General features: G+C 46.1%; 1 protein-coding gene across 3 annotated transcripts in view; it reads right to left on the reverse strand.

The window, feature by feature from the left end:
- ARID4B (AT-rich interaction domain 4B) overlaps nucleotides 1–12,367 on the reverse strand; it is a 189,393-nt gene that overhangs the window by 101,745 nt on the left and 75,281 nt on the right. For all 3 annotated transcript variants that reach the window (XM_075064167.1, XM_075064164.1, XM_075064166.1), the window contains exon 8: nucleotides 339–477. In XM_075064167.1, the coding sequence (XP_074920268.1) occupies nucleotides 339–477 (139 nt within the window). The remainder of the gene's footprint in view (nucleotides 1–338; nucleotides 478–12,367) is intronic.

Here is a 12,367-nt window from a genome sequence, read left to right on the forward strand (position 1 = left end):
TTGGTACTGAAGTAAAAATCACAGTAATCTAGAAAATCTAACACTGGTTATTTAGCAGTGAGCCCTAATTAACACAAGTTATTCAAGTGAAATTAAGAAAATCAGTAAGTCTGATTGCTTGGAAGATTACAACCACATTAGCATTTGCTTTTATTAGCAAACTTTTTTGATATATTTTTCCTCTGGACAATTATGATACTGTTTAATTTTAAGAAACATACTACTGTGTACATTGGTTGCGTGTGAGTCCTACATGAAAAAGAAAAAAGGACAATTACTATTCATTTGGTGCTTAGAAAAGATTAAAATCCTCTACAAAATATAAATTAAACACTTACCAAGGCTGGAAACCACAGAACTTTCTTTTTATCCACATTAACATAGTCTACACACACGACTTTTCCTAATAGTTCATCAGTTTGTTTCCTATCATCTTCATCTTCATCACTGGATGAGGAAGAGGATTCTTCTTCTGGGCTACAATGGGAAACAAGACAGACTTAAACTTAACATCACAATAGCGTATAGATATATAACCTGCCACTCAGAGAGGGTACAAAGCTAACTATCTGAAACAAAATTAAAGCATGGATAATAAGAGATTCTTTTTCAATTTTCTATAGGAAACCTATAAAAATAGAAAAGGCTCCACATACTGTAACTCCAAAGAATTTTCAGGATGCAATTTGAATCACCACAGCATAAAAATCCATATCACAGAACTTATTAAATTTTTAAATGCCTTCTTTTTTTCCAGAGAGACAAGGTGAGTGAGGTAATATCTTTTATTGGAACATCTCCTGTTGGTGAAAGAGACAAGCTTTCAAGCTTACAAAGAGCTCTTCTTCAGGTCTGGGAAACATACTCAATATGCCACAGCTAAACAGAGTGGAACAGATTGTTTAACCTAAGTAGTTAATACATATGGAAACTCCACAGCATGAAGAAAAAGGAAGCAAAGCTTAACAGCAACCCTTGTATTTAGCTGTGACACTGAATACGTTTCTCAGACCTGAAGAAGAGCTCTGTGTAAGCCTGAAAGTGTCGTCCTCTCACCAGCAGAAACTGGTCCTATAAAAGATATTCCCTCACCGACCTTGTCTCTATAACATCCTGGAACCAACACAGCTACAAAAACATTTCAGTTTTCCAACTGTTACCAGTTTAAATAAAAGAAAACCTCAAAAGCAACTATCTCTTGGTCACGTTAAGGCTGAATTGTAACTCAAGAGATCTTGGTTCTGGTCCCAATTCTGCCACAAACTTCTTGTATTATGTTGGGTAAGTTGCTTTCTCTCTTTGTGCCTCAATTTCACATCTGTAAAATGAGGTTAATAATACTTTCCAACCTCACCAGGGCTGAGGGGCTACATTAATTATGAAGCACTTAGATACTGTTGTGATTTGTACCATAGAAAAGTTTTTACGAATAATCAAATTCCTCTTTAGAATTGCCAAAGTTTCACAGTATGTATCAAAACTACTAAATACTTGCTCTTCAATCTCTTTGCAACTCTTTAATTTTCCTGTTTTCTTAATGCTGTACTCTTCCAAACAGCATGTTACTTAACGCTTGTAGGGCTTCCCATCCCAGTGAAGATTACATTTTAGAAGTTAATGACTCCAGTTCATCTTTGGTATAACTCCAAGGTAGTCAATAGAGTTTCACAGGGGATTCACTGAGCCCTGTTAGTTTAGAAACTAGTGAAGAAGTTTATCCTTGTGAATTAATATAATTATAGAAAATGGCACAAAATGAATGTATTTTTTCTTTACAGGTAAATAATCACTTTGGAGGAATAACTTGTGACATGAAGTTCATAGGTCAAATTCTTATTGCATATCTAAAGGAAAATTAACCTGGTTATGACATACGGCATAATATGCAGCACAACCATAGGCCCCAATCCTGCAAACAGTTTAGCATGTGATTATCACTACCATGAGTAGTAAGAATCTGGGCAATGTTTGCAGGACCAGGGCCAGAGCTCTAATAATAGGATTTCAAAGCAGATTGGTCAGATATTCAGAATGCCTAAATACATTCCCAAGTTAAAATGAAATTAAAATGGAGTTACTGTGGAGAATACACATTAGTAATTCAGGGGAAACTACATTACAGGAATGTTGAATTATCCCCAATCCAAATATTATCAATGTGGACATTCAAAGCTACAGTTACAGTTAAAAGAAATGTAAAGATGTTAACATACCAAAATACACAGTCAGGATACTCAAACAAACTTAACTCCACTTTGTTGTCATAGCATATAAACCCCTATGATTATTTGAAACAGTTAGATTAAAGGGATATGTAGAAACATTAAATTGTTCTCCTTCTACCCCCAACAATGTTACTACAGTAGCCATCTTATGCTATAGGCAGCCAGTGGCCTCAGTGCCATTGACAACGAGAGATAGCAGCCATTTTGAAAGAGGACAACTTTTCAAGGAATTCTCTAAAGAAAAACATTTCCTTGGCTCTGCTGAAGGAGAAACTTTCAGTTATGAAGAATAATGGCAAAAAATGTCAATTAATCCTAAAAAAATATTCTACAAACATCCTATGAAAAAAGATTTTAGTCAGTTTTAGCTTTATGGGAAGTTCATAGTCTATGGCATGCCATCAATATTAAGATCACCTTGGACACTAACAAAAAAGATCTGACATAAGGTGCTAACTTTTTTAAATGACTAATTCTGAAAATGAATTTCATTCAGCCAATCCAGCAGTGCTCTGGCTACATGAAGGGAGTGTGAATCAGTTAGCCAGAAATCAGAATAGTTGAATATTTTCAGGGGCCTCAAGCTTCTCTTTAGGAATAGAGTTTCTTTCAACTAGAATGGAGAACCTGGTAGAACTGAAAGCAAGAAAACCAAGAAAAGGTCTGCCTTTGGGACAAACCTTGTCCTTTGGAAATTTGTATTATTTGGACTTGGCTGCTGGGAGAATTTATAGACAAATTTTTACAACTAGAAAGGGCTGAGGATTTAATAGATAGATAGATAGATAGATAGATAGATAGATAGATAGATAGATAGATAGATGCTTTCTTCTGTGTCACCTTTCAGTACATTTTGCTATTCTTTAGTGGTCGGTTCTCCAATGACTGAAGTGCGAGAGGAGGTGAATAATTCGAGGATTAAAAAAAGGTGTTACATGTCTCAATTTCCCCCCCAATTATATCTTTTCTTTCCCTTCTTCATCATGCTGTTAAGCATTTTTCTCCCAATTTTTTTGTTAAAATACCAATCACATAAATTGATAATCTTTTAAAAGAAATCTTTCAGGCCGCTTCATAAGACTTTGGAACCTCTTGTAAAGAGGAGGAGGAGTCGGAGTCTGTAATCCCAACGTCTTTGTCAGCTCAGTCAGTATGGTGGAGGGAAAGCAGGACACTGAGGGGAGGGGGAATAGAGAAATTGCTGCTGACCTTTTCCCTCAGTGTGTGCTAATTTGCCTTTCCTTTACTTCAGTTCAGTCAGTGTCAACAATAAGACAAAAATAACAGAGAGAGCTGTCTCTGCTGTGACCATGTCCTGTACAGACAGACAGAGAAAGGACAGTTAACTGGTCCATAAATGGCATTCTTCGAGATGTGCTGCTCACGTCTATTCCACAGCAGAGCTGTACCTTGTCCTTGTGAAAGACTGTGTGTGTAGGGGGGGAGGAGTCGCAGGTCAGGACCCTAAACTCCGAAACCCACTGATGTGATAGCCACGAGGAAGGCTACTTTCCATGAAAGGTGAGACCATGAGCATGTGGCTAGGGGCTCGAACAGGGACCCTGTGAGGCGGGATATACCAAATTTAGATCCCACTGAGGAACATGGGGTCTAGCATATGGAAAAGACTGGTCTAGCCCTTTGAGGAAACACCCGGTCATTGTATCGGAGAAAAACAAGCAGCCCTGGACCAGCGGATGGAACACCGATATAGCCGCCAGGTGCACCCTGATGGAGGAGGGCGCCAGGCCCCGAGTCCTAAGGTGAAGGAGGTACTCAAGGATAGGCTGGAGCAGGGCAGTCATTGGGGAAGTACCCCACTCGCCCGCCCACCTGGTAGGCTTGGAAGGTGGATGGCTTCCTACTTTCCAGAAGGACACGTCTGACCCCCCTCTGAACACCTTCCTTCCTCTGCATTTAGCCATTGAGCAGCCACACTGTCAAGTGGAAGGTGTCCAGGTTGGGGTGGAGGAGGCGGCCCCAGTCCTGGGAGAGTAGGTCTGGGCGGAGCAGCAATGGGCGTGGAGAGGCCATCAGCAAGCCCAGGAGTGTCCCATACCAATGTTGCCGTGACAAAGCTGGGGTGATCAGGAAGACACGTGCCTCGTCCATTTTTACCTTCTCTAGGACTTTGCTAATGAGAGGGAACGGGGGAAAGGCGTAGAGGAGCTGGTCCGATCATGACATGAGGAAGGCATCTGAGATCGCGTTCTTCCTCACCAACCCTCTGGAACAGAACTGGTGGCAACATCGGTTCTGTCAGGTCACAAATAGGTCTACTTGGGGAGTGCCCCACGCTCGGAAGAGCTGGTAAGTGACCTCCAAGTGGAGCGACCACTCGTGTTGGGAGAAAACCCTGCTCAAGCGATTGGCCTGTGTGTTGTTGATGCCTGGCAGGTGGAAAGCCTTCAGGGAGATGTCATGGGCTATACTGAACTCCCAGAGGCTGAGAACTTCTCAGCAAAGGGCTGAGGACCTCGCCTCAACTTGCCTGTTGATGTAAAACATCGTGGTAGTGTTGTCCGTGAGTAACCTGACCACCTTGCCACGTAGTTGTGCGCTGAACGCCACACAGGCTAGTCATATTGCCCTGAGCTCCTTGACATTTATGTGAAGGAACAATTCCACGGTCGACCACATCCCCTGGGTTTGTGAGTTCCCTACGTGGGTCCCCCAGCCCAAGTCCGACGCATCAGACACGAGGTCTAGTGACGGGGTCGGGTCCCGGAAGGGAATGCCCTGGAGCATATTGGCCAGGCAGGCCCACCACTGGAGCGAGGAGATCACCAGTGCCGGTACTGTGAGGACTTTGTCCAGCCTATCCCAGGCCTGGAAGAACTCTGAGGCCAGCCAGAGTTGGAGGGGCCTCATACGAAGTCTGCCATGGTGGACCACTTATGTGCATGCTGCCATGTGGCCCAGGAGCTGCAGGCATACCCTGGGTGTGTCACAGAGAACTCTGTAACCGAGGTTATGAGCCCCTTCAGGGTCTGGAACCTGCCCAGAGGAACGGAGGCTGTGGCTGTGGAGGCATCCAGGAGAGCACCTATGAATTCTATGCGCTATGCCAGAATCAGTGTCGACTTGGCCTCATTTACTAGGAGGCCTAGGCTGACACCCGTACACTAGAGCAGCTACACATGGTCCTGTACCTGGGACTGCGAGCTGCCCTTAGCAGCCAGTCATTGAGGTAGGGAAATATCTGGATCCCTCGGCACCTGAGGTGGCCACCACTAGCACCATATACTTCGTGAACACTCTGGGTGCGGTGAATAGGCCAAATGGGAGGACAGTAAACTGGTAGTGGTCCTGTCCCAATAGGAAAGGAAGGAAGTGTCTGTGCCCCTCGAATATATGGATATGGAAGTACGCATCCTGAAGGTCCAGGGCCGCATACCAATCGCCAGGGTGTAGAGCAGGTATGATACATGCCAGAGAGACTATGTGGCATTGGCATTTGGCCATGAACCGATTGAGGTCTCGCAAATCCGGGATAGGCCTGATCCCCCCTTTCGCGTATGGGATAAGGAAGTAACAGGAGTAAAACCCTTTTCCCTGGAACTCCCTTGGAACTCTCTCCACAGCTCCCAAGCTGAGGAGCTGACCCACTTTCTGCTCTAGCAGGGGCAAATGAAACAGGTCTCCCCTGCTGTCCAGGGAAGGGGAGTGGGTGAGACCAACTGCAGCGTGTAGCCCTGGAAAATGGTGTTGAGGACCCAGTGGTCCAATGTTATTCGGGACCACTCTGTAAGGAACGCACACAAGCGGTTGCTGAAGACAAATTTTATTGGTAGGAGGGTCCTCTAGGGGGACACCCAGGTACCCTCCTGCCTTGCTGCTTGCCCTTCGAGGGCCCAGGTCGTGGGGGAGAGCAAGACTGCTTTTGAGGTCACCTGCTTTAGGTCTTGGACCTCTTGTAGGCAGGCTCATATTTTGGCTGGGGAGCTGGGGCAGAAGCCTGTGGCTTAGGCTTTTCCTTGGGAGGGACATAAAGCCCGAAGCTGTGAAGGGTTGTACGCAAGTCCTTCATGCCATGAAGTTTCACATCTGTTTGTTCTGTGAACAGGTCTTTGCCATCAAAGGGAAGATCCTGCATCACAGATTGCACTTCCGTGGAGAGCCCACGACACCCTGCGCACGGACACTGCCGAGGCCATGGACTGGGCAATGTCATCTGCAGCCAGTGCTGCCTGCAAAGCAGCCTTCACAGCAGCAGCACCCTCCTCTGTGAGCGCCTTGAATTCCTTCCTTTCACCTTCCGGAAGGGAAGTTTCGAATTTAGGCTGTGATTCCCACAGGTTAAACTCATAACGGCTGAGCAGGGCTTGGTGGTTGGCCACCCGGAGCTGGAAACTGGACGATGAATAAAGTTTCCTACCAAACAAGTCCAGCCTTCTAGAGTCTTTATTTTTGGGCATGGGTCCCAGTTGATCCTGTCTTTCCCTATGATTTACAGACTCCACCACCAGCGAGTTGGGGGCTGAGTGGGTACAGAGATACTCCTGCTCTTTTGTAGGAACAAAATATTTGCACTCTGCCTTCTGCAATATTAGTGCGAGGGAGGACGGTGTTTGCCAGAGGACACTGGAAATGTTGGCCACCCCTTCGTGCAGTGGCAGGGCCACTCTGCCGGGCGCCAAAGGCGAGAGCATATAGAAGAGCGAGTCTGAGGGGCCCGCTATCTCCTCAGCTTGGAGATGGAGGCTCAACACTACTTGCTTCAGTAGCTCTTGGTGAGTCCTAAAGTCTTCCTGTGGTGCGGAGGCGGGTGGGGCTGCAACTTTGTCGTCCAGCTCTGGGGAGGAGGCTGGTACAGAGGTTTCCGTGTCAGTTGGCGCCGCGGGATCTACCCCTTGGTCGGACTCCACGTGCGGTGTTGAGGATCCGTGACCCGCCAACCTACCCTGTGGAAGCCTAGATAGTGAGGCGGAGGGAGCCTCCAAAGTCCCTGCTACCGAACGAGTCCCTGGCTGCGCATGCGTGGGGGTCCGCATGGTCCACCGGCACCACTGGCCCTGGGTCTAGCCTCTCCCCCTGCTTTCTTTCGGCGCCACTGAGACAACGGGGCCTTTCTCTGCTTCTTAGACAGAGAGTGGTGCTGACCACTGGAAGGTGCCGGGGGATCACTGTGCACCGAAGACTAGGTTCCTGGTGCCGAATCTACTCAGCGCACCGGGGTTGGGTCCAGTGCTGACTCCATGAGAAGGGCCTGAAGTCTAATGCCTCATTCTTTTTTAGTTCTAGGTTTACAGGACCTGCAGATCTTACATTAGTTATTAACATGAGATTCACCCAAGCAGCGGAGACAGCCGGCGTGCGGGTCACTTCTGGGCGTCAATTGCCTGCAAGAGTTGCATGATTTAAACCGTGGGGCCCGGGGCATGAATGTTAACTAACTGAACTGAAACTTGTTGAACTAACTAATGGGTACCACTAACAACGAACGATGAGTTCTGGGATGAGCTGCAGTGAAGCTAGAGCAGTAGTTCCGATGCACCCTCACTGGCTGCAAGAAGAGAACTGAGGGTGGGGGAAGCGCACAGTTCCCCTTATAGCATGCTACAGAGGTGCCACTCCAGGGGTCGCAGCAGCGCTTCCTCTATGGGCACTGCTAGGGGAACAACTTCCAGCACCGATGCACGTGCAGAGCACGCACACCTGCTGTGGAATACACATGAGCAAGCACTTGAAGAAGAAAAATAAGTTTTAGAGAGAGAGAGTACATCAAACTGACTCTGTCACAAGTCAGTTGGATGTAAAAGGTGAAGCAATCCATCACAAACTAAAGCAGGGGTCGGCAACCTTTCAGAAGTGGTGTGCCAAGTCTTCATTTATTCACTCTAATTTAAGGTTTCGCGTGCCGGTAATACATTTTAACATTTTTAGACGGTCTCTAAGTCTACAAAATATTGTTGTATGTAAACAAGTTTTTTAAAATGTTTAAGAAGCTTCATTTAAAATTAAATTAAAATGCAGATCTTATCAGTTTAGTGCAGTGGTTCTTAACCTGGGGTGCACGCACCCCCTGGGGTAGGGCCGATGCAAGGATATTTTGCACCCTAGGCGAAACTTCCACCTTGCCCCCCCCCCCACATCGGTTCATTGAGGCAAATCCCAATGAGCTTTATAGAACCTCACGGGCCAGATTGCCCAGGGGCCCAGCCCATGCCCAGGGGCTGCTCCCACAACCAGGTTCACCCCTCACGCCGCCCTTAACTCGCCTGGAGGGTGACAGCCCCCCTGCGAGCCCTCTCCCCCACTCAGGTGGCCCCAGCCCTGAGTCCACACTGGCTTTTCCCTGGGCTTGGGCCCGCAGCAGCTCGACAGTGAGGAGCGCCACTTTCAGAGGCACAGAAAATCCAGTAGTGTCCCACTTGCACCATCAGCGAGCCCCAGCCAAGGAGGAGCCGGCATGTGCAGGGGGGCAGCACCCTGTAAATTCCGAAGAGGCCTGGAATTACTTTAAGTCGAAGCTGCAGAAACTGTCAGAAGCCTGCATCCTAAGAAGGGAATAAAACCATAAGGCAGGAGTTGTTATCCAAGCTGGATGAGCAAAACATCTCAGAGAGGCATTAAGAAAAAGCAGAAACCTACAAGAGTGGAAGATGGGTGGGATTAAAGCAAGAGAAAAGCTACCTTAGTGGAGGTCAGAACATGTAGGAGATAAAGTGAGAAAGTTAAAAGCCATGTAGAGTTGAACCTTGCAAAAGGAATTAAAACCAATGGTAAAAGGTTCTATAGCCATAAAATAAACATAAAAAAGAAGAAGAAGTGGACCGCTAAACCCTGAGTGAATGGAGGTAAGGATAACCTAGGCATGGCCCAATATCTAAATAAATCTTTGCCTCAGTCTTTATAAGGCTAATGAGGACTTAGGGATAATGGAAGGATGAAAAATGGAAATGAGGATATGGCAGGCAGATATTACCACATCTGAGGTAGAAGACAAACTTGAACAGCTTAATGGGACAAAAATTGGAGGCCAGATAATCTTCATCCAAGAATATTAAAGGAACTGGCACATGAAATTGCAAGCCCATTAGCAAAGAATTTTTAATGAATCGGTAAACCTCAGGGGTTGTACCGTACAACTGAGAATTGCTAACATAGTTCCTATCTTTAAGAAACGAAAAAAAGTGATCCGAGTAACTATAGGCCTGTTAGTTTGACATCTGTAGATGATAAGGTCTTGAAAAAAATTATGAAGGAGAAAGTAGTTAAGGACATTGAGGTTAATGGTATGGGACAAATTACAACATGGTTTTACAAAAGGTAGATCATGCCAAACCAACCTGATCTCCTTCTTTGAGAAGGTGAAGATTATTATACAAGGAAATGCAGTAGATCTAATTTACCCGTCGATTTCAGTAAGGCATTTGATATGGTCCACAGGGGAATTATTAGTTAAATTGGAAAAGATGGGTATCAATATGAAAATTGAAAGGTGGACTAACAACTGGTTCAAAGAAGACTACAACGGTGTAGTGAAGGGTGAACTGTCAGGCTGGAAAGGACGGTTACTAGTGGAGTTCCTCAAGATCAGTTTGGGACCAATCTTATTTAACCTTTTTATACTGACCTTGGCACAAAAAGTGGGAATGTGCTAATAAAGTTCACGATGACACAAAGCTGGGAGGATAATTGCTAACACAGAGGTGACCGGGTATCATACAGGAAAGATCTGGATGACCTTGTAAACTGAAGTAATAGTAATAGGATGAAATTTAATAGTGAAAAGTGCAAGTCATGCATTAGGGATTAATAATAAGAATTTTAGTTATAAACTGGGGACACATCAGTTGAAGCAACAGAGGAGGAGAAGGACCTGGAGTATTGGTTGATCACAGGATGACTATGAGCCGCCAATGCGATATGGCCATTAAAAAAAGCAATGCAGTTAAGGATGCATCAGGCGAGGTATTTCCAGCAAAGATAAGGAGGTGTTAGTACGCGTTATATAAGGCACTGGGAGACTCTCATCTGAATAGCTGTGGTGCAGTGCTGGCTCCATGTTTAAAGAGGATGAGATTCAAACTGAACAAGGTTCAGAGACTGGCTATCTAGGAATGATCCGAGGAATGAAAACCTGTCCTATGAAAGGAACTCAAAAGAGCTTGGCTGTTAGCCAACCAAAAGAAGTCGGGGGATATGCTTGCTCTTATATATATATATCGAGGGATTAAGCATGTAGGGAGGGAGAGGATTATTAAGCCTTAGTACCAATGTAGACCACAAGAAATCAATTGGGTATATAACTGGACGCGAAGTGTTAGAGCTTTAATTAGACGAACGGGTTTCTTCTCAGTAGAGGAGATGAAGTTCTGGAACAGCCTTCGCAAGGGGAGTAAAGTTGGGGGCAAAGACATATCTGGCTTAAAAGACTAAGCTTGATAACTTTAGAAAGGGATGGGTAATGATGGGATACTGCTTAATTTGGCGAACTGATCTTTGATTTTATCAACGCAGGTAAGTAATGGCCAGATGGTCGGGAATGGGATTGTGTAGGATGGGATTGGGATTCGTAGTATCTGCAAGAAATTACTTCCTGAAGTGCTGGCTGTGAGCTTGCCGCACTTTGCACAGCGGTTTAGCTGATCGCCATATTTGGGGTCAGGGAAGAATTTTTCTCCAGGGCAAATTGAGGAGAAGGCCCATGGAGTTTTCCACCTTCTCTGCAGCGTGGGGCATGGTCACATGCTGGTGGATTCTCCGCAGCTTGAGGTCTTCAAACCACAATTTGAAGACTTCAATAACTCAGACATAGGTTAGGAGTTTGTTATAGAAGTGTATGGGTAGGATTCTGTGGCCTGCTTTGTGCAGGAGGTCAGACTAGATGATCATATTGGTCCCTTCTGACCTTAAAGTCTATGAGTCTATCAGTCTAAGTACTAAATTTATTGCTGAAGACTTCAGGGATCAGCAATTTTACTGTTTGAAAAATAACAGGATGTCTAAAAAAGCAATCACAAGACCTTTGAAATTTTTGATAAAACCAACTTCAACTGTATATAGTTACTTTTTCCCACTACAGCACAAAATGTTTTATTCTGCTTCCAAGAAGTAGGGTTTGCAGTAGAACCATATGGTCAGTTCTGCAGCTTGAAATCTTCAGAAATCCCCCTCTCTTTTTTTTTTGGAAGGAAGTACATTTTTTAATAGGAACACTGAAGCATGAGGATAGCCTTTTTGGTTGTGGTAATGTCTTCACTCAATTGCTCTAGTGCAGAGAGTTCCCAAACATATTCCGCTGCTTGTGCAGGGAAAGCCGCGGTGGGCCAGGCTGGGTTGGTTACCTGCCGCGTCTGCAGGTTCGGCCGATCGCGGCTCCCAGTGGCCATGGTTCGCTGTTCCAGGCCAATGGGAGCTGCTGGAAGCAGTGGCCATTACGTCCCTTGGCCTTTGCCACTTCCAGCAGCTCCCATTGGCCTGAAGCAGCGAACCGCAGCCACTGGGAGCTAAGATTGGCCGAACCTGCAGATGCAGCAGGTAAACAAACCGGCCTGGCCCGCCAGGGGCTTTCCCTGAACAAGCGGTGGAACAAGTTTGGGAACCACTGCTCTAGTGCAAAGCTTACTGTTGGAGGAATTCTGTGCCACTAACCACATGCAGACTTTATGTCCCCCACTGATTTTTTTTTCTCTGCAGAAAATACATTCTGCTGGAGAGGCACTGCAATTACATCTTTTCCCCATCGGGCTGCTATGACACCAGAAGAAACGGCAACTGGCTCAGCCAGCCACGGATAAGGAATGTGAGAGACTGCGTTTCTCACAGCACCTTGCCCTCAGGACCAGGTAAGATGACTCAAGGTATGAGGGGGACAGGCAGAGCAGGGAACATGGGGCTGCTGGTGGGTCACACAGACTGGGGTTCAGAAGGGCTAGTGGGGGGACAGACTGAGGTGGGAGCACAGGAGCTAGTTGGGTGACAGCATTGAACCTGGGGCTGAATGGGAGTGGGGGTGCAGGGACACATGGGGACAGGAGAGAAAGGGTGCAGGGGAACATGGGAATGGGGGAAGGGCATGGCTGAGTGGGGATGCAGGGACACATGGGGATGGGGCGAGAAGAGGTACAGGGCAACATGGAAACAGAGGGAAGGGGATGGCTGAATGGGGGTGCAGGGACACATGGGGATGGGGG

This window comes from Chelonoidis abingdonii, chromosome 3 (assembly GCF_003597395.2).
Source record: "Chelonoidis abingdonii isolate Lonesome George chromosome 3, CheloAbing_2.0, whole genome shotgun sequence".
NCBI lineage: Eukaryota > Metazoa > Chordata > Testudines > Testudinidae > Chelonoidis > Chelonoidis abingdonii.